The sequence below is a fragment of the Curcuma longa genome, unplaced genomic scaffold, assembly GCF_044706935.1.
Source record: "Curcuma longa cultivar G26 ecotype Majalengka, Jawa Barat unplaced genomic scaffold, ITB_CL_G26_1.1 contig_26861, whole genome shotgun sequence".
In the NCBI taxonomy this organism is placed as follows: Eukaryota; Viridiplantae; Streptophyta; class Magnoliopsida; order Zingiberales; family Zingiberaceae; genus Curcuma; species Curcuma longa.
The window spans coordinates 13,365-41,002 of record NW_027433244.1 but is presented as its reverse complement, the minus strand read 5'-3'; the positions used below and the strand labels follow the sequence as shown (position 1 = coordinate 41,002).

General features: G+C 35.2%; 3 protein-coding genes across 4 annotated transcripts in view; 2 read left to right on the top strand and 1 right to left on the bottom strand.

The window, feature by feature from the left end:
- Positions 1 to 800: 800 nt before the first annotated feature.
- LOC141818947 (uncharacterized protein At2g29880-like) lies at positions 801 to 1,907 on the top strand. The gene is made up of 2 exons (XM_074706344.1): positions 801 to 1,215; positions 1,286 to 1,907. The coding sequence occupies exons 1-2, from the start codon at positions 814 to 816 to the stop codon at positions 1,829 to 1,831; spliced, it is 948 nt and encodes a 315-aa protein (XP_074562445.1). The 5' UTR covers positions 801 to 813; the 3' UTR covers positions 1,832 to 1,907.
- Positions 1,908 to 3,659: 1,752 nt separating this feature from the next.
- LOC141818946 (uncharacterized) overlaps positions 3,660 to 27,638 on the bottom strand; it is a gene marked incomplete at its 5' end in the record, with an annotated part of 33,331 nt that continues 9,352 nt past the window's right edge. For both annotated transcript variants that reach the window (XM_074706342.1, XM_074706343.1), the window contains 6 exon segments: positions 3,660 to 4,132; positions 7,304 to 7,367; positions 9,358 to 9,418; positions 12,997 to 13,084; positions 13,192 to 13,257; positions 16,046 to 16,146. In XM_074706342.1, the coding sequence (XP_074562443.1) occupies positions 3,998 to 4,132; positions 7,304 to 7,367; positions 9,358 to 9,418; positions 12,997 to 13,084; positions 13,192 to 13,257; positions 16,046 to 16,146 (515 nt within the window).
- On the top strand, positions 14,223 to 15,065 carry LOC141818945 (small ribosomal subunit protein mS78 (rPPR3a)-like; the record flags this gene model as incomplete). Its single annotated transcript, XM_074706341.1, is given in 1 exon segment — positions 14,223 to 15,065. A coding segment is annotated over 1 exon segment (843 nt), but the record flags the coding sequence as incomplete, so codon positions are not given.

Sequence of the window (27,638 nt, the reverse complement as noted above, 5' to 3'; positions counted from 1 at the left end):
ATACTATAATCAGTTTTAAATTTTATATTATGTATTGAATTAAAGCCTGCTATATAATTAACTTGAAAAAAAATTGATTATCTAAAATTATTAAATAAAAAAATTCTCACTTGAGGCACGTGAGTATCGTTTTAGTATTTATTTTAATGCCTGATCCTTTAATCCCTTTTTTTCCATCAAGTGTTCCCTTTATCCCTTGTTCCCATTAATTACATTTTTTTGCATCTTCACCTAAAAGAATACTTGCAACGTGGTGCATCAAATTGAGAGGAATTGTTTAATCATAGGCATGGATGCTTTCAAAATGTTAGTGAATGTGCATTTTGGGGGCTAAAGAAAAGATTTCCAATTAAGCATGTAATGACTCGGTGTTAAATCATAGACATGCATCCCTAAAAGTGCAATTGAACGTGCATTTGGAGTGTTAAAGAAAAGATTTTCAATTTTAGCTGGTTGACCAAAGCCATGTAACACCCCCTTTGTACCATAAGATTTTCAATTATAGCTAGCAGACCATAGCTGTCTACTACTACCTCTATATACTGATGAATTTACATGGTGCATGTTACCAAACTGAGAATGATTAATTAATCTGTTTTCTCATGGAAAGTGATAATATAGCTAGAGTGACGTGGAGTGATGAAACTAGGAATGAATTAAACTGTTCTCTCGTGTAATTTACATGTGTATTTTTTTACATAATGTTTTTTGTTTGTCCGTTTTCAAATTCAGATTGTATCTGGCTGTTATGTGCTTGATAAGTTACAAAGTTAACAGCTTCATTTGCTTTGTTTATTTTCTTTAGCATGTTGTATGATCATTGATTCTGATGTGTTACTAATATTGTCCTTGCAGTTTTTAAACATGACTACCCCATCCAAAAAACCTTCTGGAGGGCAATTTTCAAAGAAGGATACATTGAAATGGTTGGAAGAGATGGATGATGTGCTTGTTGATGCAATGATAGAACAGCAAAATAATGGCAATAGGGTGGATGGCATGTTTACAACAGCGGCCTACACACAGATGACCAGTATTTGTCAGGAAAAGTTAGGCATTTCTCTGACAAAGGATCATTTAAAAAATCGAATAAAAACGTTGAAAAACAATTTTGTTGCTGCATATGAGATTTTTAAGAATGCTAGTGGGGTTCAATGGTCTGAATCGAAGAAGATGTTTGATGCAACAAATGAAATATGGGATGAACTTATCAAGGTTTGTTGTTTCTTAAATTTATCTTCCTTATGACTATATATCATGTGATGCTTACAGTACTTGTATGTAGTTCAAACCACAGGCAAAAAAATGGCGGACCAAACCCATTCATAACTATGACAAGTTGTGTGTGCTCTTTGCCCCAGACCGCACCACAGGTGATGATGCATTTGCTGGTGCATTCTTCAACAATGCACCAGAAGATGAGACTCCACAAGACCCCTTTCTGCAAAAAAATGTTATTTTTGATGAGACACGTGATGAAGCAAGCTCATTTCAAGATGATGCAATTTCCAGCAAGTCCAAAAGGAAAAGATCAGCTGTCAGTGAGACTATTGATAAAAGGCTCCAGGATTCTGAATCAGGTCTGCTTTGGATAGCCTCAGCCCTTGAAAATGGTCAGTTGACAATTAGGAAAGCTAATCGCCCAAGAGTCGAGGAGGAGTTTACAAGAAAGGAGATCTTCACAGAGCTAGAAAGATTAGAAGTTGATCCTTCAAAGATTGTAGATGCATACTTGCTCCTGTCAGCAGATAAAGAGAAGACAAAGACATTTTTTGGAGCTCCTGAAGCATATAGATTGAATGTGATATATAGGATGATGTCTCAGAATTAACTGACCCAACTTAAACTTTTGAATGATGTGGCTTTATGTGCATATTTAGCCTGCTTTGTGATGTTTTTGTGCCTTAGTTTGTTAATGTTCTCACTTTTAGATTTGTATATGCAATCGTGATCAACTGTATTCGTTCTCAAGTTTTGGTTTTATGAGTATTTACTGATGTTTAGATTCCTTTTACAGAGTGTTTAGCCAAGAACTGCTGATGTTGCATTTGCATATTGAAGTGAATGTTCCTTGTGTATTTTGAGATTTTAATTTTGCTCTTTGTATTTGCATCAAGTTTCACACATCAAGAGTTATGAACTGTAAAATTCAGTCACACATATATATATATTTTTTATACCTGGAAAACTACTGTTCAAGAGCCATCTTTTGATTTAGTTGGCTCTATAAAATATACTAATTGGCATTAGCCTTCGTTTTCAAGGCATTTAGGAATTAAAAACTATCAGTAAGCAATTATCTAAATGAAAATTCTGTCTTCTTGTTGTTCAATTATGTAACAAGGTTCTTTTCAATCTATTTCTTTTTCTTATGTATAAATGTTTTACCTAATTGCACATCATATATTAGATAGCAAGAATAGATTGGTGCAAGCATAGCATAGGCCTTTCTGGTAATGTGCTTGACCTGACCTGAGGCCAGCCAGGCTATGCTGGACCGTAGACCCATTTTGACACTACTACTATACTTGTGTAGAAAATCAATCAAAGCACTTTGTCACTTTTGAGTGATGGTTATTTGCATTTCACAATGATAAAATGTAGATGCTATAGTTGGCAACTATCCATGTACTCATATGAGAATATATATATATTTTTTATTCTACTTAAATAATAGAATATCATATTTTTGTCAATTTACTCTCACCATTAATAGTAACAAAGAATTGAAACGTAACCCTTCGGGCATAATACAGCGGTAAGAGGTAGGATAAATCCATACAACGAGGTTAACCCATGTAAAGCATATTTGATTCTCTGCTCAAAGCATATCATATATCTGTGGGCACATTCTTTTGAATTTATTTGATAGATGAATTAAAGAGAAAGTCGTCCACATCTAGGATTAATCAAACTGAAGGCCTAGATTACCAAGAAAAAAATTTAAAACATAACACTTTTGAAAGTGTACGAGGAAGAGTAAAAAGAGAAGAATAAAATTACTACAGGATATGTTTTGACAGCACTTATAAAGTATGAGAGGATAATGATTTTAGTGAAACTATAAGGTTTATTTCATAAAAGTAATCATTTGTAAAGTTAAAAATGAAAAGAGTGCCCTCCCTTTTTTCGATAAAAATAATATCATCAGGACTCCTATCCTTATTTTTCTTCAATAAATTAATGTCTCTCTAAACTTCTCCAGTCCAATCCTTGTAATCAAACCCGATCTCTTAAAATATCCGATCAAAAGTTAGATTAATTGGATGATCAATTTTGGAAAACCAATTCCACTTAGTAGTTCAGTGTTTTTGTTATATGTTAACTTCATTGTCCATTGTCCTCCTAATTAACCATCTAGTTTAATAGAAAATACATGTTTATTTTCTTCAGACCTAAAATAATATCACATGACCCATATACTTAGTTGCAATTCATGAGATGATTATTTTAGAATCTCAGGTATCTTAAATTTCCATAAAAAATAAAATTTTAATTCTAAATGTAAAATTAAGGTGTGACAATTTCTTGATAACAATTTTAGATTATTAATCAACAAAATATCAATCTTTTTTCACAAAAAAAAAAAAAAGAAAACTCAATATTGGATCCAGAATTTCATAATTTGAATTAACTCAATTTTGTGTGAACATTTCAAATATCAAAAATCAACAAAAAGATCTTAATTAGTCATTGGAATTTCATAAACTCAATATCAATATGGCTACTAATTATATATTGCAAGTCGAGCACTGTACTAACTGAAGGTGCCATTGGAGATAATTTTAAATCCTTTTGAATGGTACTAGTACCAATACCATTGCAAAACAAGATAACTCGAAAGGAAAAAAATTACTGACTAGCCATTCTTGGCACGTTAAATCATGGTCACATAGCAAACATGTAGCATTTGCAGCATTAGATACAAAAGGAAGAGTTTGAAGTAGCTATAAAACTAAACCATCAAGTAGTTTGATACTTCAAATACTGAGAATGGCTACATGTTCCCAGTGCCACTTGTTGGACGACAAACATGGTTTCTCTTCCTCGAATGCCCTTCGTTGTGTAGTTGGGTGCGACACAGATAGCCATACCAGCAGTTCTGTCTCGCAGATGCATCAGGTGGGAGAAGCTGCAAAAGTTGGAGAAACACCATGAGAAATCATGATTTCAATACAACCATATACAAAAGTATTATATACACAAGAAATTGTCAATCTAATGACTTAAGTTACACATTAGTTCCGTCATGCTTATTGAATCACTCTCCTTCATTAAATCTCCTGAGGTTTGGTCGCTGGTCTCAAATACTTTCCACTTTGAAATTAATTGGATTCACGAGCAGGACTTTGTCTTGGTCGTGGCAGATGCTCAGACCTATTCTAGTGCGAATAGATGCATTTCTTCTACTTCGGCCTGCAAGCTTGGGTTCTTCAAAGTAAGCTACAAAGATGGGGTGAGAAAGTAAAGCCACTGACTGTCGAGCAGTTTCACTTACTTGAAATGGAGAAGATCAACTTAAGGGGATAAGTTTCCTCACTTATATTATTCAAGCTAGGCAGTATTTCCTAGTCATCTGGCTACACCCTCCCCTCGACATCTTTTTTTTTTTTTAAACCCTCTTTTGTTCGATGACTTTGGCAAGCAATGACACTCCCTTGTGGTTCCTTTCTGAAGATGGGCATTAGGAAGCTTTTTCCGGTCTACACAAGCTTAAAAGTCTACATCCAGATAGGTTCAACTCTAAATTCTTAATTGCTTCTTGGGATTTAATTAAGCGGGCAGTTAAACTTTTCCATGACTCAGGGAAAGCAAATTTGAATCACATCAACCAATTCAATATCATTCTCATCCTAAGAGTTGGAGTAAAAGGCTAAGTGACTTTCTGCTGTCTTGGAGCATCTACCAATGAAATTGATATCAAAACTCCTTGTCACTTCAATCATAGGCAGCATTTGTACAAGGTCACTTCATCACAGATAATATCCACTTGGCCTAGGAGCTTTTTCGAAAATACAACAGAAACACATCTCACCCAAGAGCATCATGAAGATCGACCTTCAAAAGGCTTTCAACTCAATACATTGGGATTTCTTGCATGAGGCACTTATTGGGTTGAATTACCCGGATCAGTTTGTTGCATGGATTATGGAGTGTATAACTACCACCTCATTTTCATTAGCCATTAATAGAGGGTCTATTGTACTCTTCAGAGAAGCTAGAGACCTGATACAAGGTGACCCATTGCCACCATATTTATTTGACATTTGTATAGAGAATTTTGGGAGGCAGATACAACAACGTATGGTAGGATTGGGCTTCCGGTTCCACCTTAAGTGTGCTCATCTTAAACTGGCTCATCTAGCCTATGCAGATGATCTACTTCTATTCGGCAGAGGTGATGATGTGTCAGTTACCGCACTGACTACTTGCTTAAGGACTTTGGAGAGACAGCAGGACTTCAAGTTAATAGACTGAAGTCGTATATTTACCTAGCAGGAGTTAATAACATGATTCGTAGGCAGCTACTTTCCATCACAAGCTTTCAAGAGGGCACTATGCCCTTCAGATATCTGGGATTCCACTAGCTACAGAGCATCTTCAGATTTCATATTACAGCCCACTACTTGATTCTTTAGTTCGACCGATAAATGCTTGGTCGAAGAAGACGCTGTCCTATGAGGGCAAGGCGCAACTTATTACTTCTGTCCTGCAGGGATTGGAGCGCTTCTGGGTATTTATCCTACCACTACCATTAGGAATCATTGATTGTATTTACAGCATCAGTAGATCCTTCATGTGGACATCGAAACACCCACTAGTGTCATGGACAAATATGTGTAAACTCAAAGAGGAAGGTGACTTGGGATTTCGTGATTTGTGAGCTTGGAACTTGGCCCTTTTAGCAAAAGTACTTTAGCAGATACAAGCTAAGGAGGATATGCTTGGATAAAGTGGGTGCATCACACTTACGTGAGACGTGCAGATTATAGACATGGGAGGCAACCCACTTGGATTCCCCTCTGATCAAACACCTGCTGCAGCTACAAAATTTTATATTATTGGCTGTTGACTCTCCGGAGGTTGCTGGACAGAGACTAGTAGATTGGTTTGCTCAAGATGGCGGGGTGGCTTGGGCATATGACTTCTTTAGACATCCTAGTTCTAAGAAGACATAGACCCAAATAGTATGGAAGACCTACTTACAGCCGAGTCATGCAATCACACTCTAAATGTTGGGACAGAGACATCTTCCCACCAGAGACAAATAAGATTACATGGAGAATCGACAGTGCACTTTTTGTGGGTGGGTACTGGAGTCGCAGGAGCACCTATTCTTTGAGTGACCCCTATTACAGAGTTATGGAAGAGGATCCAGGATTGGCTACATATATGGCAGGAGATGTCTACCTACTGGAGGACATTGAAAGTCTACGGGAGATACTATCGTGGAAGTCGAATGTTGACAAACATCTTGCCTTGTCCTCTTTGGTCCACTATGTGTGGAGAGCAAGAAATAGTAGTTTCTTTGATGAGGGACAATTAGACTGTAAGAAGATTTTCAAGAGTGCGCAAATTCATGTATTCCAGTCTTTAGGAGTGAACACTAATATGACACTTTGTCAATCATGAGCTGCTACTAAAGTCCACTTATTGTTCGCTTTGTCAGTGCTATATATTTACTTATCCAAAAAAATGTTCAATGAATTGGTCAATACACTTTACTCTCTTCCATATCCTTACCTTGGTCTGCTGGATTCTTGGCACTGAACTGGAAGGAGCTATGTGGAGCTCTCCAAGTAGAAACAACCTAAAGATTTTTAACACTTTTACATATGTTTGGTTGTACATGGTTTGTGTAGTCCGTTGCCCAAGTTCTTTTTTTTTTTTTTTTTTTTCAAAATGGTCACTTGAGTGTGGAGGATTAATTCATAGATGGCATTGTACTATTCACCTCTGGAAGGTGAGAGTCCTAGTTTAATCTAGGAGAGCCTACACGTTGGTACTGGGCAAGCTAAGGGCCAGTTTATGAGTAGTGTCTTTCAATGTATATAGTTCTGCAATCTAGCTGATGATCTAATCTGTGTCAAGAGTAGCCTCTCCCTCTGTTTTCTGGGCTCTTGTACTTCTCGGTTCTCAATAAAACTGTGGTGGCATAGATCACTCAAATCCTTTTTCAGAAAAAACTTAAAATAACAGAAAGCACTGTGCTGAAATGCTCCTTGGAAATAGCAATAGCTTAATAATGCACACTGTTATATAAACATAAAACTCAGCAAAATTCTCAAAAGGAAACACTTACATGGCTGGGCAATGAGACACGAAACCAGTACAGTAGATAATCGATCAACTTGTCATAACAATCACTGCATTCATTTTAAAACAAGGTAAAAATGTTACTACTATCATGAACAACTGATACAATCCTAAAAAACAACATGCTTTCAAATAATGAAATGAATATGAATATAAAAAACATTAAACAATCAAACATATATTAATACAAAGAACAAAGATTAACCTAACACTTAACAATTCTAGAAATGACGGATTTCACATTCAAAAAAGTGAAACTGATTAAAAATTCTAGGATGCAATTGGTGGATTTCACAATCAAACAAGTTAAACTAATTAAAGTCTATAATAGATATCAGGTTACAGGTCATTGGTGTTAAGGATTTAGTCCCAATTTTTTAACTTTAGGATTTCTAAATTAGGTCCTATATCAAGATGTCATTATCCCTTTACAATCTGCGAAATATAAGATTCTAGTATTCATGAGGTTTCCAAAAATAACTTATGAACTCAACATCCTATCCAACACAATTGAAGAAGGTAAACCACACAATCTAACATCTTCCTTTAGACAACTTAGTATATGTGATGCATTATTTATCTTATTGCAACGAAAATGTCGCAATTTTAGAAAATCTACCAACTACCTATAAGATGGAGTCATGATTTCGATTCAATCGAATTGGGTAGTACTAGAATAAAATCCATGCTATGGTCTTTTCACGTTTATAGGGAATCGGTAAGGGCGCGTAAGGACCTATTTTTGCATATTTGGCTGTTTAACAAGCCCAACACTCTTACACAATTTGACCAACATCTTGTCTCAAAGATATCCAGCAAATCAGCCTAAAACGAGGGTATGGAAATGCTCCAATGTGTGATTCCCAAACTAAGAAATCACTAAGTGAGGTTTGGAGAATGCACAGGAATGTTCCCTCAAACAGGTAACAATTTCTAAGCACAAAATCTGCCAAATCATGATAGTTCCCATCTTGAACATCCTGAAAAATTGCCCTAAATTCTACAGATGCAGGGTAATCCTTTAATTGCTCAAACCCAATCACTGTTGTGCTCATCCTATGTAAAGTAGCCACTATTCAACTTAATCCGTTGTGCTCATCCACATCGCTTTATCTAAAAAGTTATGTATTATCTGGACTCCAAAACATGCGTTGTTTTTGCTCATGTACATCCATGCCTTGCATCAATCACTAGGGGCCACAAAACAATTCAGGTTAGTTCAAATTTTTATCAAAATAAACAAACCAGATCAAATTGTACCCATTCTTAATCCAACGTCCTAGCTATTGTTAGTTATGCAAGGCCATAGGTTTGTCCTCAACTCACCCTAGAGTGGCACAAAATTGCCTTGATGTTTTAGCTTTTCCCATGTGGATTGAGACTTTAAAATTTAGAACCTGGCATTGCTTGTAGAAAAAAAGGCCATAACAGAACCAGTGCATAAAGAATAACCTAAAAAGGCACATGGCCTATAAGCATTTGTGATGACTTTACACAAGAAATTTCACTAAACACCATAAGTCCCCTAACAATAAGCTAACTGAAACACACCACCTCACATCTCACGTGCTTTGTTCTAGCCTCCATGGGATTCATTGTATGCACCATAGAACTCTTCTCTCTCTCATTTCCTTACCCTACATTATTGAACCACTACTAAATCAGACATTGTTGATATGCTGATCCACTGACCCATCCAATGAACAAAAACAACTCAAAAGAGGATACCAAAAACATTTTGAACATCCCAAGGGGGAGCAAAGTGACCATGATGGTCCAAATGCATGAACTACTTGGATTAGAATACAAGGATGTAAAGCACAACTGCCAACGTGAGAACCCTCCATCACATAATTGTGTGTAAACATGTAGCCAGATCAGATTAGATAACTAATTTTAAAAAAAATGTAATATGTAACAGATGGCAAACAGTTCAAATTTCATTTTCAAGAATCAAGTATATACCTTCAATTATACAAAAAAATTGAACACAGTGCAAAACTATGCAAGTAGTTGCATGGGACGTTTCTATGAACTTACTTGCAAAGGTATGTGCTGGGAGTGATCATTTGAGGATGATTTAATCGCAGATTTGTTCTATCTGCAACAAGAAGTTTTATGTAATGAAAAATTGTATATATTAGTGAACCAAAGAAAAAGGAATAAGCACTAAAAGTATATCTGATACAGTTCCTTGTAGTTTTAGATAAACTTTCTTATATATTTTCTGCATTTTACACTTGATGATGATGTCAATATATGAAAAATCTTATAAGCCATAATTAATAATATCCTGTTTATGTGGCCAGAAGTACAGAAGATCCTTGTACTTTTAGATAAACTTTCTTAAATATATCCTGCAATTCTACAATTAATGATGATGTCTATATGTGAAAATACTTATAAGTCATCATCATTCATAGCCTGTTTATACAGCAAGAAGTGAGAAAGGAATAGAAATTTGAGGGAAACGAAGAGAAACTTCTTCCCTATCTTAGATGAAATGAGGAAATGAAAAGAGAATTATTTTCCTCAAAACCCCCTAACACCTAATTTTGTTTCCATCAAATGGAGGAAAAGGAATAGGAGTTTGATGGAAAGAAAGGCATAGAACTTTGATGGAAAGGAAGAGAAACTTCTTCCCAATCTTAGATGAAATGAGGAAAAGAAGAATGAATTATTTCTATGAACCCCTAATTTTATTTCCATCAAATCAAGGGAAAGGAAAAGAAATTTCTTTTCATTCTTTAGTTGGAAGAAATAAGAGAGAGAAGAAAGGGAATTACTTTCTCCAAAACCTATTTCCATTTGATTTGGACATGCGTGGAAGGAAACAACATTGTTTGCCAATTTCAGATGGTGACCATGGACTGGTTGCCATTTTGATCCAGAATGCCAACCAATTCTTTTTCTAATCTTTTCTATTTTTTTCATTTCCTTCCATCCATACTTCCGTAAGTAATCGCAAATGCTGGAGTGTCAATTCAATTTCCTTTTTTTCTTGCCCTTGGTTTGTATAACTTTCCTTCCCTTCCTCCTCCAAGCAAATGACAAATAAATTCAATTTGTGACTGATGAAAAAAATCAGATGCACAAGTGGAAATATAATCAACACCATTCACATAATTACATAAGAAATATTTTCTTATCTCCTGGTGCATGGTAGTTGTTCCAGTTTCACATCAGGAAAGAAAATAAATACTAATTGCCTCAAAGCTTAAGGATAGTGGCTACTTGCTATATTCAAGGTTCCACGGACTAATTAATATTCTGGTCCAGTAGTGATAAAAGCACTATACTAGGTGAAAATGCCTGGTAGCAAAGGTAGAGGAAAAAAAAAAGTATGGGCCTTGCTGGTTATAGTTCCTAAAACCTACAAGGCATCATCAATGAGTGATATTGGAACTTCGCTCAGCCATTGTTCATTTGAGCAAGCCAAATTGTTCTCTCTTGTCCTGATTTGGGAGTGTTAGTTATGACACTCTACAGCACTACAAAGGAGAGTTGCTACTTGCTAAATCCAAGGAATAACAGGCTGAGGCTACCTTTGGTAGGAGGAAATGAAATGGGATAGAATAGGAAAGGGAACAGGAGCAGAAATGGAACAATAAGTGGAATGAGCCACTCTATTCCCTTGTTTGATTATATTAATGGATGTTACAGCAAGTGGAATAATTCATTTTACATTTCACTCATCCAAATTATTTGAATCTTCCAACCAATTTGACCTGCTAGGTCCATCTAGCTAACCGATCTAGTTGAGATAGTCTGGTCCACTCAATACACCCAGTTGACTAAATACATATAGTCTAACCAGCCTGTTGAACTTGCCCAATGCATCTAACTTGCCGATCCATTTGGTCTGTCCAACCTTCCCAGTATGTCCAATTCGCCAATCTTTCCATTTATCCAACTCGCTAGCACGTCTAGATAGCTCACCCCACCAGCCTATTCCCCTCTCCTCCAAACCACCCACCTACATTTCCACCCGGTATACCTGGTCAATCCAACCCAGCCAATCTGTCAAACTCACCCGATTTGCTCATTTTAGTAACATGATTTCAATCTATGCATTAATCAAGGTAGTCATTGTGAACCAAGGACTATATTTTGCTCATATATTGGTTGCTCTAAACAGTAGCAGAACACAATCTGTTCTATTCCTTTGCAACATAAAACAGCTTTTTTGTAGCATAAGAGGAGACAAATTTGCTGAAAAAAGAGAAAAACTCTACTTCAGAAAGTATCTTAAAAAGAACCTCACACTGCATTTTAGATTCCTTACCACAACAATCTTCTCTGACAGAGGTAGACCAGTCTTTAATAGGATAAGACTCAAATAGATTGGAAACACTATTAACTGAATTTAGAAAAACCTTAACCAATTTAAGTAACCAAATGAAGATTACACATATAGTTAAAATCTCAAACCGTGGAAGAGTTTCAGTCTCTAACCGAATGACACAGTTCAAGTTTAAGTAACCCAATGAAGACTATACAAATAATTAAGTTTAAAAACTTGAGCCGTACCAGAATTTTGATCTATGACGGAATGATACAGTTTTGGTACCATTTTATGTTGTATTGAAACAATTTTGATACTTAGTTAATTGAATTATTAATAATAAAATAATTAATATTACTTAATAATAAATTGTAATTTTTAATTAATTTTATTATTATAATTAATTATACAGTTATAATTCATATTTAAATTCCTGTTTATTTTTATTCATTAATTTGATCACCTTAGCAAAATAAAAAATGTTTGTAACCATTTAGTTTTAATTTTTATCTATAATTCCTTGTAATCTCTATGCTTCTTTAATTTTATAATAATTTACACTTATAATCTATTCAACTTTTGCACTTAGAAATGAGCAATGAAAAATGAGATATTTTCTAGTCCTCCATAAAGTTGAGGCATGCTTTACTTTCAAATTTTGTAAATCTGAAGCAATTTCAAATTTCAAGGTCGAGAATCTTCATTTTTGATGGTGTAATTTTGTGCAAAATGAGCAAATATTTTTATTAATTATGTAAAATTTATTTATGAGCATTTGATAAGAACTTTGAGTATCAAATGTCATTTTTTCATATTTGCTATGATAAAACCCTAAATGGAAAAAGCTATTAGATGTGTTAGATGTGGTGAAATAATTTAAAATTCTACCATTTAATTTTAATTTGGTTTTGTTTGTTCTACGTAATTATAATTATTAAAATTAACAAAAAATAAATAAAGCGATTCAAAATATTTAATTTTTTTAGAGAAAATATTATATTTTAGGTTTAAATTAGATTTTAAAGGATCTAAGCATAGCATTGGTATGGTCTAACTTAAAAATCCAAACCAAAAGTAGCATCTCACCAAGATGCAGTCGATCATGTGATGCCTTCCCTTCCGTTCAACTAACAAAATGAATAGAGCAATGGAAACTACATCGTTTCAATACTTATTTTATCATAAATGAAAGTATATTTTAGGTTCAAATTAGATTTTAAAGGATCTAAGCATAGAATTGGTATGGTCTAACCTAAAAAATCCAATCAGGAGTAGCATCTTACCAAGATGCAGTCCATCATGAGATACCTTCCCTTCTGTTCAATTAACAAAATGAATAGAGCAATGGAAACTACAAAGTTTCAATCCTTATTTTATCACAAACAAAAGATTACCAATTTCTTTATTGCCAAATTTTGTGATCCAATCAGAAATGAGAACCTGCAATGTTTTCCCTGTGCGCTCTATACACCTTTCAGTTACCTGAATAACATGTTTTAGCATCATAAGAGCTCAAATTACTGTAAATTGTAAAAACAGTAATGATGAAATTGCACATGCAGTACTGAAAATACAACATTTAATCATACATCTTTTTCATATCGATTATTCTGGTGCACTGAATCAGGAATTCTTAAAATTGTGCGCTCAAAAACCTGCAGTTTAAAGATATCTTATAATGATGTTGTAAAATAAAACTAGACCAAGTTGCAAAATGCCAAAGAAGTTTATTATGCAAACAGATTACAGTTATGCAAGCCATCATTAACTCTTCCAAGAATAGATTGTTAGAACAATTAAAAATAGGATGCACATCCAACAAAATATGGCACCTTAGAACATGATAATATTTCTATCATCAACGCTCCTCAAACAGACTAACAATTAACTTACAGTTAAGTATTGCAAATTCTTGTGTTCAGATTAACATAATCCCACTGCCTACAATCACGCAACCAAGTTCCAATGATATGATAGTAATAGATGAAAAGACAACAAAAATAGAACAAGATCAGACTTGGCCAACTTTACTACAATTGGCATAGCCAAATTAGCCTAATCAAAAGAAACACACTTAGGCTACGTTTGGTAGGACGTAATGTAATCACGCTTGTAATGTAATCAAGTTTGTAATGTAATGTAATGTAATCAAGATTACATTACTATGTTTGGTTGAAGGAATGCATGTAATTTTTTATTACAAAGATTATTACATTACAGTGTTTGGTGTCCAGTATTTTCAATAAGGAATATAATTTTTATTATTATAAAATACCAATAATACCCTTCCTCCCTAACCGGGCTCGTGGAGAGGGATCACCTGCGATAGCGCCAGTAGGGCAGGGACGGAGAGGAGTAAACCTCAATAAAAGAAATCGGTTAGCTTCAAAAACCATGACAGAAAATCCATTGCAACAATAATAGTGATATATGGAAAAGAAAAAGATCACAGACAGATGGTTTACCAAGTTTTGTTTCTCTTTCTAGGTGATTTTCTTTATGAAATAATCCATAAAGAATGATGAACAGATGAATAGAATAATCATGAACCTCAATACAAATATTCAAACTATAAGAAGATAAAATGGTTTTTTAACTTGCAAATTTAGCTTGTCGATGAAATCCTTTCCGTGCTGCTCGGGCTATAGCAGCGCTACGTCAAACCCTAGCAGTCCCCTTTCTTCACCGCCAGTTCTCCACTTCCTCCGCCATGGCCGCCTTGTGCTTCTCCCCCGCTCTCGTTGTGAAGCCTTCCCCAGCTCCTCTGGCTCCGGCGGCGCTATGCCGAACCCTAACAATCCCCTTTCTTCACCTCCACCTCTTCACTTTCTCCGCTAAAGCCGCCTTCACCAAAACCAAGTCCTACTCGACCTCCGACGACGACGGCGATCCCGCTACCGCTGCAAAGTCCGCCATCCGATCCAAGTCCGACCCCAACCGCCTCGTCTCCCTCTTCGAGTCGTCCGCGCACCACCCCTCCTTCTACGGCGATCGCCAAATTTATAAATTTTCGGTCCAGAAGCTCATTCGCTGCGGCCGCCCTGACCTCATCGAACACATCCTCGAGGGCGCCAAGTGTGACACCAACATCTGCAAATCGGAGGGCTTCTTGATCCGTCTTCTCACCCTCTACTCCGACGCAGGAATGATCGACCATTCCATGCGCATTTTCGCGGCCATGCCTAGCCTCGGCTGCCAACGTTCTGAGCGCTCGTTCTGCGCCTTGTTGTCGGCTTTTCTAGAGAATCGTCAGTTTGATTGCGTTCAGAAGGTCGTCAACTGATGTGCCAAAGAGTACAGCATCGCCCCAGGCATTGCGTCTTACAATATTCTCCTCAAAGCCCTCTGTTCTAGCTACAAGGCCACCCTCACCTGCGGCGTGCGGATGGATGTGGGGAAGAGAAGGCTATGCTTCGTGCGGATTGAGGCGGTGAGGAGCGGAAGGGTATATTTGGTAAAATAAAAATAGAATCCGTAATGTAATCAGATTCCGCACTATTTCCTTTGTAATTGAGATTACAGGTCTTGGCTCTTTTTTTGTAATGCAATTACATTACATTACATCTCTAAAATGTTATCAAACAAAGTAAATCATCTTGTAATGTAATCCTGATTACATTACAAGCCTGATTACCCCTTACCAAACATGCCCTTAGTTTAATGGTAACTATAAGCCAGTATATCAGTTTCTACTTAGTTTAGTGCATTTTCAGTTCAATCAAATGAAAATAGATCAAAATGATAAAAACTAATATAATTTGAATCAAAATTCGACGGATATCAATGGCTTGTAATACGACCATCCAAAATAGTAGTGTCAAAATTTTCGCATAATTCTATGCTAACTCACATTTCTACATACTCTACATGCATAATCATTTACTACAGTAGCTGCCTCTTCATATAAAAAGGAACAACAAATAGAATGTTGAGATAATACAAGACGAACTACCATAAAATCCTATGTCAAATATATAACAATAAAATATAAAAATAAGCAGAATCAAGTAGAAAAAATATTGGATACATTGTAGACCCTTGACCTCAAGAGATAGATACTAAGAAAATTCTTAAACTATAAAATTTTCCTGTCTATACACCGCTAAAACAAACGTTTTAAAAGTTAATATTGTATTGCAATCCACAACTCAGTTGTTTTTTACTCTTTCACATGGCAGACACACAAATAAACCAAATAAATTGGCCTCAAGAGATAGATGCTAAAAAAATTCTTAAACCAAAAAATTTCCCATTCTATGATGTATACATAGCTAAAACAAACATTTTAGATAGTGTATCACAATAGACAATTTGGTTCTTTTTAATGTGGCAAACCATATAATGGAATAATTTGAGACAATGTTCAGACAATGAGCAACAGAGACAGACTTCCATGAGGGGAAAAAATGAATAAAAGAGAATTTTAGCAACAAACAGCCATACCGGTTTGAATGTTTCTGCGGGACAAATCACGTTGCATTGTTGTGCATCTAAACCTTGAGCAGTCCAGTAGGCACCACAAAATGTCCTACTGCATCCCAAGCCTGCAAGGCAGTTCAAAATGGAGATGAGACTAACAAAATATATGTAGAAAATCTTTTTTGATGATTGAGGGAAAAAAATCAAATATGTTGGTCAATGGCAAAAGATATAAGATGGATAATCACATAAACATCCTGAAAATTACTGTTGAATTTTCTTAAACATAGCACCCTCAAGTGGTATAGGTTCCAATAACAAAAAATTCAGTCAAATATTCAAATACCTGCAATAAAGAAAAGAACAATGAGATAACATTGTTGCAGCAGCATCTAACAAGGATGCTTTGTTAATATACGAGCTTTATACAAACGCCTACTGCATATTCAATTGTATTGGTTGATTCTAAAGCCATGGTTAAAAATTTCAAAGCGTGCTGTAGTTTTGGTCTTTGAGTGGAAAAATATGGTTTTCGTACTGTACTGTCTGATATGATTCGCTACTTATTTACTTCCAAATATAAATCTATACCAATAAAAATGAATTTGCATTAACATTTGGGATGTTATAAATTGGTATGAGCATCTCAGCCACCTTATTTATACGACATGTCCATCAGAGTTACAATATTAATCAATTACAGTCTTAATGAAATACAGTATGTATTAATTAATTACATAACCAAAACTAAATTTTAATAATTTAAATTAAAATCTATTTGATTACAATCGGTTAATTTAATTTTCATTATTAAATGAGTAATTAATCATATTAATTATAATTTGTATTAATTGTATTATGTTAATTATAATAAACATAAAAACCATTGGTTAAATACACTAAATATAATATAATTAACAGTGTTGTAAATGGCGGTAGGTGGTGGCGGGGCGGTCAATGACCGTCTACCGTCTCGACAACCTAGGCAGTGCCTAGGGCTGAGTATTCAGTTAAAACCTAACCAAACGAATTAACCGAAATCAAACCAAAATTTTTTAAACTAACCGAACCAACCGAATTTTCAAATAAAAATCAAACAAACCAAACCGACAAAATATTGGTTAACTGATTTTTTAAGTATTATGAAAGATTTACAAATTAATTAGGGATTTATAAATTCACTTACTTAAAATTTACCAATTATTTTTTTTATTTTGATTAATTCGGTTTATTCGGCCTATAGCACAGTGCTTAGGCGGTTGATTTTTTTTACTATTATATATATATATATAGAATAATATATATACATATATATATTAAATTAATAGAATAATTTTATTTGGCTTAAATATATTAACTAAAAATAAAAAGTTAATCTAAATATTTTTTTAAAATAAAAAATAAAAATATTTTTTAATATATATATATATATATTAAATTAATAGGATAATTTTATTAAACTTTAATTAAGTATATTTAAATGATCTCAATTATAGCTAGGAATTCATCAAAATTATTAATCTAAAGTTTCGATTAAATTTTAAGTTCTAAATCAAAAACGTTTCGACTTCGAACGCATTGCTAAACCCAAGCGACACATCTGGACGTGTCGCCTATGCCCAACGACGAGTCCAACAGCAACAAGTCCAGACTTGTTGCACGAGCCCGAATGCATTGCCTGAGCTTGACAACAGGCCCAGAAGCGTCGTCCGAGCCCGGCAATGAGCCCGGACACATCGCCCGTGTCTGGCAACCCATCAGAAGCCGAAATGCCAAAACTGTCAAGTTTTTTTTTTCATGGCAACGACAACAACAGTGAGTGGTAGCGTTTGAAGCAGAAGGAGGCACTACAAAGGTTAACCTACGTTGACTTTAACTGCCACCTAAATCATTGTCTTTCACAAATACGGTATGATTGAGGTCCACCTCCCGTCTAGGTAGCCGCCCAAACACCATTTAGAGTACTGATAATTAACGATCAAATATAATTATGAATCAATTAATAAACCAATTTCAATAAATTTTAATTATATTATAATAAATTTAATCTTTTTGTAATTTTGATTTATTAATTAATTTGATTAACAAATATGATTATAATTAATCAAATTTATTCATCGATTACAATCAAATAACTTAAATTGCTTGATTACAATCAGGCCGATTCAACTATTCTGTCAATTGATTTAATTACAATGAATTAACTACTTTATTTGATTCTATTCAATTAGCTTATGTAAATGATTAAAATTTATATTATAAAGTAACCGAGTTTTTTCAATAAATTTTATTATTAACTGATTTAATTTATAAATGTCGATTAATTAAACAAATTTTTATCTCCATAAGAAAATTAATTAAAAATAAAAGAGCTTGGGAGACTATGAATGAGACTATTGACATCAATCCGGCTCACAGTTCTAGTACAATTTTGATACCATGTCATGCCAATATGATTTGGAGACTTTTAAATCAATTAAACCATTAAAATCAATAAAATGAATTAATACAAATAGTTAAAAATATACTTTACTAATTAACTATACAGTATTCATAAAATTAATTAAACAACTATTACATATAATTAATTAATTAATATAATTAGTTGTATTGAATTATATAGTATATGTATACAATTACACAAATTTATTAATTACTAATTAATAAAATAATTATATTGTATTAATTAATTTCATATATATAATATGATATCAATTAATACATACATGATTTAGGATCAAAAGGAAAGAAGCCATAGAGTCGAGCTCAACCACGCCCCTTGATGCCATGAGACGTCTGCCATCCCTTTTGAAGTCGTGATTGCCAACAAGCAGCAAGACACATAACCTAGCAAAATCTCCTCTAGCGACTTACCTAATTCCTCGTCCATCGACATCACTAGATTCCTCAATTGATCTACTCGATTCCTCGATCAAATTCAAACCTATTCCTTTAATTTCCATTATGTTTTCTCCTCCATGCTTTGATGTTTTTTCTTGTCACCTCTTCCTCTCTCCACGACTAGATTCATGATTCTAATCTTCTAGCATACGAGTACGACCTTGTTCCATGTTTTAGTCAAACAACAAAATTGAAATTTTTAGGTTGTATTGCCCAACACAACTTTAAAATTTCAACCTTTTGGCCAAGGCCTCGAGAAATCAAGAGTCCCTTGTAGAAATCCTTTAATGCCTAACACCGTCAGATTTCTTTCCAGGAGAAATTTCAACACCCACTTCTCCTCTCTACCTTAATGCTAACATCACACTTCATCTCCCCTCAATGATGATCAACTCGCTTGGTCTCAGCGCTGCCACCTCCTCTTCAAGGGATTAGCTGGGTTAAGTATGCATTAACTCTTCTTAGTCTCACGTTTTATAATCGTTTCAATCCCTTCCCCATGACTAACATTTAAAATTCAATTGATTGAACAACACGGGATTTTAAAACCAATTGATTGCATCAGTCCAAAAATTTTATTGATATTCATCAAAAGAGACGAGAAATCTCACGAGGTACAACTTGACACCACTAATATTGCTCCAACATGGGTGACACCGATGTTTCACATCTCAAGAAATTCCTAATATCTCGATACACTAGTGGGCAAGTTCTTATAAGCTTTCCACCTTAGTCGTGATCCTTCTGCCTTCATCCCGAGCTCCACTTGAGCCTCCACCTTTGTCGCAAGCTCCTCTAAGCCATCATATCGAGTGTTCTGTGAAGACAAAATCTGCAGACTTTGTCCAAGCCTTCACCACTAGCTCTACCGGAGATACTCAATCCACAAGTTCCTTCCACGAGCATCATCCGCATTTGTTATGAGATCTTGAGTCGCAAGCTCCTTTTTCGACTCTTCACCTCTTAATATTGATTTTTAATAAAGAAAAAAACAAATAATGAAAATAATTTTAAAATGGAACCCGTAAAATATCAATTTTTTTTTCAAAATTTTAAATCGACAAAAAAAAATGAACCAAATCATTATAAATGAAAATTGGGCATAAGGTTGAAGTCAAATTGAGTTTGGATACAACCCATTAGATAGACACAGATTAGGATTTACACAGGTTCAAACTGAGGTCGATTTGGGTTTGATTTGACCAATATATAACTAGACCAAATATTAAATGGGTTAAGCCGATTCAATTGATTTTAAATGCATTAGACCATTTTTGAGGAATCCTTCTCTCTCCCACACATGCAACCTGCAGCAATGCCGCCACCTTTCCAAAAGCCAACCTCCCATCTCCTTTTTTTCCCCTTCTAATTCCCTATTCTTCCTCACTGTAATGTCTTAGCAAAAACTGCTACATCTCCATGAGAACTTAGATGTAGTATTAAATTTACGAGAGTTCACACACCCTAGGTTAGATAAGAATAAATATAATAGTCAACTCCACTTAGTAGGATAAAACTTAGTGGTGGTTGTTGTATGCTTCCCCAGAAGCCCAGCAGAAATAAAAAACAGAAAGCTCCAGCCCCCTTCTCCTCTTCCTCTTCTCCAGCAACACAACTGCAGCAGTATTTTCCTTTCTTCTTTCTTTTTCCGGCAACAGCAGTAGCTACCCTTCTTTTTCTTCCAGCCAACATGCAGCAATATCTTCTTCCTCCTCTTCCAGCAAGCAACGGCACCATCGCTTGCTGCCACAGCCAAGAGGAAAAGCCAAGCTGGCTACTTGACTTTACTCGTTTTCTGAACCCTTCAGTATCCTTGAACAAGATTATCGTTCGTACATCGGCCAAGTAAGAATTGGTGAGATAATTGTTCCTTGATATTAAAAATAATAATTATTTTGGATTATACTGTGTTATTTAGGTTCGATTGTGTGGAGCATATCATAAATGAAACACCTCCATTGTTTCATATATAAATTTGTTATTCAATAATAATAGATGTTGTATAGGAATTGGGAATATATTGAAATAGTGGGATCAAGATTTGATCCATCAACTTCGAGTTTTAGATAATTTTTAGACTCTAATGTTACTATTATATTGAATAATTATTTTGACTCCTGAATTATTTTTGTACTATGCTTGTAGATACTAATTGGGGTGGGGGACACTCAGAGTTTTAGTTGCACATAGTGGTGGATAAATCTATCCCTTGACTTCTGTATATTTCCTTGTGTATGAATAAATAAACAAAATAGATTATATATGCTTATCTAGTTCTTTTTTTTAAAAGAATTTAAAATAATATTTAAAAATAGTAAAATGGGTTATAAAATGATTAAACCATTACGGGTAAATAATTGACATTACTTCATGTTCACATGTGAGTTTCATGTGAGAATTAACACAAGAACGTTGCTTCTAAAAAAAATAAAATGGCTATTGTAAATTAGTCTTTAGTTGATACTTGTCACTAGATTTACTTGACCTTCCATGCTATTTGATAATCTAGACATAGCTACCCGCATTTTGACGTTGTATAGTTTTTATCTATAAACCCTGTCATGATATATAGTTAAATCAACATAATTTATGCTAAAATATTGATTTAAGTTAGTTGTTTAGACTAACAAATAAAGTGTAAACTCAGAGAAAAATAATTGTGGTTTAATGATTTTAAGTGAAACAATACTAAATATAAATGGAGAAAAGAAATATTAAAAAGTGAAAACTTTAAATCTTAGCCTAATACTAGAGTATCTCTGACTGCCCACATGAGATATATGGTAACTAAAGGTCGCACGCAGCCAATATTTATTTGTGCAATGACGCTATATTGTTATATACTGTTAGAATATTTAGAGAAAAATATTCTGTTAGATATTTTGTTAGAGATAAATATTCTGTTTTTCTTTTTTTTTTATAGAATAATTTTCCTAGAATAGGTCCCTATATTCGTGTATAAATAGGGGTTTATCTCTTGTAATAAAGACAAGATTCCATATTATTTTACATGGTATCAGAGCGAGGTTGGGTTTAGGGTTATCCGCCCGAACCAATCCTCTTCCTTTTCTCTCTGTTCGCCACGCGTTTTCCTTGCGTACGTTTCTGTTCGTCATTTTTACCGATCAAATTGTGATTTCTTCTTTTGCAATCCCTCTTCCGCTTCTCAACCGGATCGCGACTTCTTCTCTCGCGATCCCTCTTTCGCCGATGACTTCTTCTCCTCTCGGCTCACTACTTCCGGTTGTCAATTCCGAATCAACAGAGGTGATCCTTTAGGCGACACCTCTATCGGCACGTCTTCCTCGTCACGCGTTTTCCTCGTCGCGACGTAGCAATCGCAACGGCTTCCTCGTCGAACGTTTTCCTCATCGCGACGCAGCAATCGTAGTGGCTTCCTTGTCGCGCGTCTTCCTCGACACGACGAGCAGCACGCCTTCCTCGTCGCGCATTTTCCTCGTCGTGACGTAGCAATCGCAGCGGCTTCCTCGTCGCGCGTCTTCCTTGACGCAACAAGCAGCACGTAATCCTCGTCCCGCCTCCCGCGTGCCGATCTCCTCCGCCGCCTTCCTCGTCGCAAGTTTTCCTCGTCGCGATGCAGCAATCGCAGTGGCTTTCTTGTCGCGCATCTTCCTCGACGCGACAAGCAACACATCTTCCTCGTCCTACCTCCCCGTGCTACACAGATCGTCCAAAGTTCTGTTGCTCCTTCAGCTTCCACTTAATAGTTGCTTCAAGAGCTAAGATTTGCAAATGTCACTTATATGTGACAACCAACCCGCTATGCATATCGCCTCGAATCCAGTTTTTCATGAGAGGACAAAGCATATTGAAGTCGACTGTCACTTTGTCAGAGAAAAAGTCATATATGGTGAAATATCTACTAGTTTGTTAACTCACAGGATCAACTAGCAGATATATTCACCAAGTCACTGAGAGGTCCTCGAATTGACTACATATGTAACAAGCTGGGTATATATGATTTATATTCTCCAGCTTGAAGGGGAATGTTAGAATATTTAGGGATAAATATTCTGTTAAATATTCTGTTAGGGATAAATATTCTATTTTTCTTTTTTTATAGAATAATTATCCTAGAATATGTTCCTATATTCGTGTATAAATAGGGGCTTATCTCTTGTAATAAAGATAAGATTCCATATTATTTTACATATACCATTAATGAGGAGACTTTTAGTCCATATGTCAAATGACATTATCACATTATGGATACTAGCTCCAGTGATTAGCAGACTGATAATTGAAACTTATTTTAATTAGAAACGACAGTAGTAACTCTAAATAAAAATAAATTTGATATCAATTGATTTCAGCTAGTACATAAAGTTGCTTAGAGATTTAAATTAATTTTTATTTCATTTTTGTATTATTTATTTATTATATAGTTTATCTATATAATTTTAATTGAACTTGTAGAACAATATAAATATATAAAATTTATTAAATTTCTTGATTGTGCTATGGATATGACTTTTGGTTCCTTCTATTTATATTGCCACTAAGTGATTTCCTCTTGGTTGTGGGAAATTATACCTCTAAGGTGTGACATCACCTAAGCCTAAAACTCTCGAGTAAGTTACCTCCTTTTCTTCTTCTTTCCCCTCCTCCTTAAAGTAACTAAGATTCGACCAAAGCGAAATGGTACAATACCACAATCATAGAGTTTCCATCCCTAACCAAAACTTTAGAATGGGTGGATCAAGACTTTAAGCCTTGGGCACACCAATTGATGGTTTTGATATTTAGACGGAATAGTAAATCTTGGTAGTGTCAAGTGACAATGTAAGATACGAGAAATTTTAGAAGTAAATTGTAAATAAGTTAGCCCTAATTGATAAGGATTAGGGGGTTAATTATAAATAACTTAACTCTAATTGGTTATCACTGATTAAGGAGGAATTAATCCATGTTTAATTTTAACCATGATCTTTAATAAAGTATGGTTAAGATTAACCAATTAGGGCTAGGTTAGTGTTAGGTTTGGTTTAGTGTTGGGTTTGTATTTAAAGCTCAAATTAACCAACCCAAATTAAATCAACCCTTAGACCCAATTAAGAGGATTAAACCAGCCCAATTTAACAGCCCAATTGAAGCCCATTTAAGATAAGGGTTATTGGATCCGGTTTTAAAACCCGTTAACTCGTTAGGAATCCGTATAAGCCGTGATTTTCCTTTCTTCTCCAGCCAGACCGCGACTCCTCTTCTTCTTCCGCCCGAACTCGCGATCGGCGCGTGATTCTTCCCCCCTGTAGCGATCGTCTGCCGCCTTTGCACTGCCTGCAAGAAGAACGGCGGCAAGCCATACGCCAATCCTTCGCGCCTGCGCCATCGCCGGTCACCGTCGTCGCCCGCGCGACATCGTGCTACCAAAGCGGAAGCGAGGCGATCAATCTTGAGCGGTGGCGATGTGGCTACGGATCGGGAAAAGGAGAGGGTGGCGGAGCTAGAGAACACAATATCCACCCACTGCCTCGTGCTAGGCCTCGACCCAACGGTTCTTGGTGGCGGCGATTAGTGCGAACAGGGGAGGATTGAGCCTAAAATGTCGACGGTAAGCTTGGAATTCCTGTTTCATGGGTTTTGTGTTCGGATTTCTTTGGATTTCTGGAGTTTGATGAGATCACAACGGTTGGAACAGATCTGTGACGGTGGAATTCTTAAAGTTCAGTCGTGAGCTAGGGATTGGATTTGGATTAGGGCAGAGCTGGATTGGATCTCGGGCATTCAATCTAATCAGAGGTGAGTCCTCTTTCTTGAATCTAGTTGGTTTCAATGGGTGGTTGAATCGATTAGGGCTAATGGATTAATCCTGTTCTATGGTGTTAGAATCTTGTATTGCTGTGATCTGTGGGTTGGTGATCTGTCGTAGGTTAGTTTGAATCAAATTGCTTTAGAAGATTGATTCTGTTTATGATCATTTGTTCTATTGAGAATAGCAGGTTAATCTGTTGGTTTCAGTTAATTTGAAATGTTGGATCCGGTTAGTTAAACATGGGTTGAGGTTAGTTATATTAATTGGTTAATTCAACTAATTAGTTAATTGGTTAAGTTGTGTTAATAGGATCCAATTGGATTCTAGTGTTGATCGAATCATGTTGGATTAGTTTAACTCTGGGTTAGGTTAATTTTGATTGGATTAGATTAACCTTAAATTTGGCTAGGTCTATGTATTTATTAGGAATATTGTTATTCTTTTTGCAGGACCTTGAGTGATCGTGGGATTTCATTATATACGAGGTTATATTTCTCGGGGTTCTTGTAATTGACGTGCGATTCATCGGGTGGGTAATTTCTGTATTTAATCAATACAGAGTTATTTTTATTTCCAGTGCATGTTCCCTTTTCTATTATTGTTGGTTAGTACATTGATCACATTCTTGTTCCTTGTTTACCTTTATTATATTCGTGTTTATACCATGCTTGTCCTTAATTCAGTTGATCTTGTAATTATCCATGCTGTTGTATGAACCTCTACTTATCTATGTGATTTACTGTTCTTATCCTTGGTTGATACATGTGATCAATAGATCTATGCATGTTGTTTAGCATAGTAGATGTGATATGTTGATCATCATTGCTTGATCATCACATCATCATGCATGATGACGATTGTAAGTCACAATGTTGTGGGTATATCATTATGGATAGTTGGCCTATAGTGGCATGTTTAGATTAGGTGATTATGATTCCCCTATTTCCATCACGGTGATGGTGGCTGTATGGCCTATACGCAGCCGAGTCGATGTTCTGACCTTGACACCGGCGAGGGATAGTACTCGGAGAGTATGGGAGTGATACTCAGGAACGAGTATTAGAGGACAAACATTGATCATAGGATGTACGTAGCTATAGATGACTACCTACTGTTGGATCACCAGGCTACTTTATTGTAGGGCTGGATGTATGGCCATTTGGATGTCGGACACCCTCAGTCTCATATAGATACATGAGTACTGGAACGAGTGTAGACAGTTACATCATGCATATGCTTGCATTGTGTGCGTGATATATATATGTATTGAACCATATGTATACTGCATTTGAATGTGGATGTATACATGGTTGTTTCTTGATTGATACATCAGTATGACATTGTCATTCATATGGATTGATGCATTTATGAGATCCATTTTAGTTTATATGCTACCAGCAAAGTTATTATTGATCACATGATGATTACTGCTATTCATTTGTGCAAGGTTGTCAAACTCGCGATTCCAGTGTCGACTCGGTTAGGGGTGCACAAACTCGTATCGTAAATTCGTATCGTAAACTCGTACGAGTTTACAGATAATCCAAAAAAGAGTTATAAAATGTCAAATAATATATATTTGATCATAACTTCATAAGAACAATCACTATTTCACATATCTAATAAAAAAGCATAAACATAGTTATCAACAACATGTTTTCACATATAAAAAAAGACTAAACATGAAAATTTAACATGAAAAGATATGAAATTTTCAAAATTTATGTTTCAACATCAAGTTACAAAATGACAAATTTAAAATTTCATACAAAAATAGTCCAATAGATACACCAAATAAGCTTCCATTGTCCAAATTTGATAAAAGGAAACATCAAACAAAGATTTCCTTTGTTTATCGAGTTTACCGAGTTTGACCGAGTTGACTCGCGAGTTTACCGAGTTTATCGAGTTGACTCGCGAGTTTACGAGTTTACAAGGGGGGCCCGATTTTAAACTGATTCAACACGGAATTGAAATAATAGTTCGTAAACTCGTAAACTCGCTGAGTTGACTCGCGATTTTGACAACCTTGCATTTGTGTATCTTTACTTTTAATTATATACTCTTCAGCATGTACTGTCTATTCTGCTTATCCACTGAGTATGTTGTACTCACCATTCAGACCCTACGATTTTTCTGTCTCCCCAGGTATTAGGTAGGAGATTACAGCTGATGCCGAGGAGATCCTGCCAGTCATGCCATCTCATAGCAGGACATTTTCTATCTTGTCTTCGTGAGGATATGGGATTTATGTGTGGTTTGTTTTACTTCCTGTATTCGGAGTTTCGAGTTTATGATTTTGTATCGGTATTCTGGATTGTAGTGTCTTTAGTATGCTTCTTTATGGTTGTTCTTATCTATGATTGTGGAGTTGTATTCATTACTCTAGATTTTGGTATGGTTATGTTTCTGCTTGCATAAATTCTATTTTCGTAGAATTATCAAGTTTATCATTGGTTGTTGTGTAGATTTTAGATTTATATTGTTATGCATGTGTGAGTGGCCGTGTGGGTCATATATATTTCTTATTGTCTAGTAGTTAATAAATTCATGTATTGTATTATGGATAAACCGTGTGAGCCTTCTTGTCACAGATTTCTAGTATGACAATTTCTTTCATTATATTATTTTTTAATATATAATTTTCGTCATAAATATAAAATAATATTTGAAAAATTCTATGTATGAATGGGAATCAAGTTCAATCAGTATTCTCTCCATTCTCTCCATTGAGATTTATTTTGACAAAATATTTGCAAAATCACAATTTCATATATATCATGGAGTTTTAGTGTCAACTTCAAAATCCAAGTTAAAAGTAAATATTTTAGAATTTTTCAAACTGTTTAGACGTAAAATTAGTAAAAACTCAAGAGTTAAAATCTTAAATAAGGAGAAAAGATATTGTACAATATATATATATATATATATATATATATATAT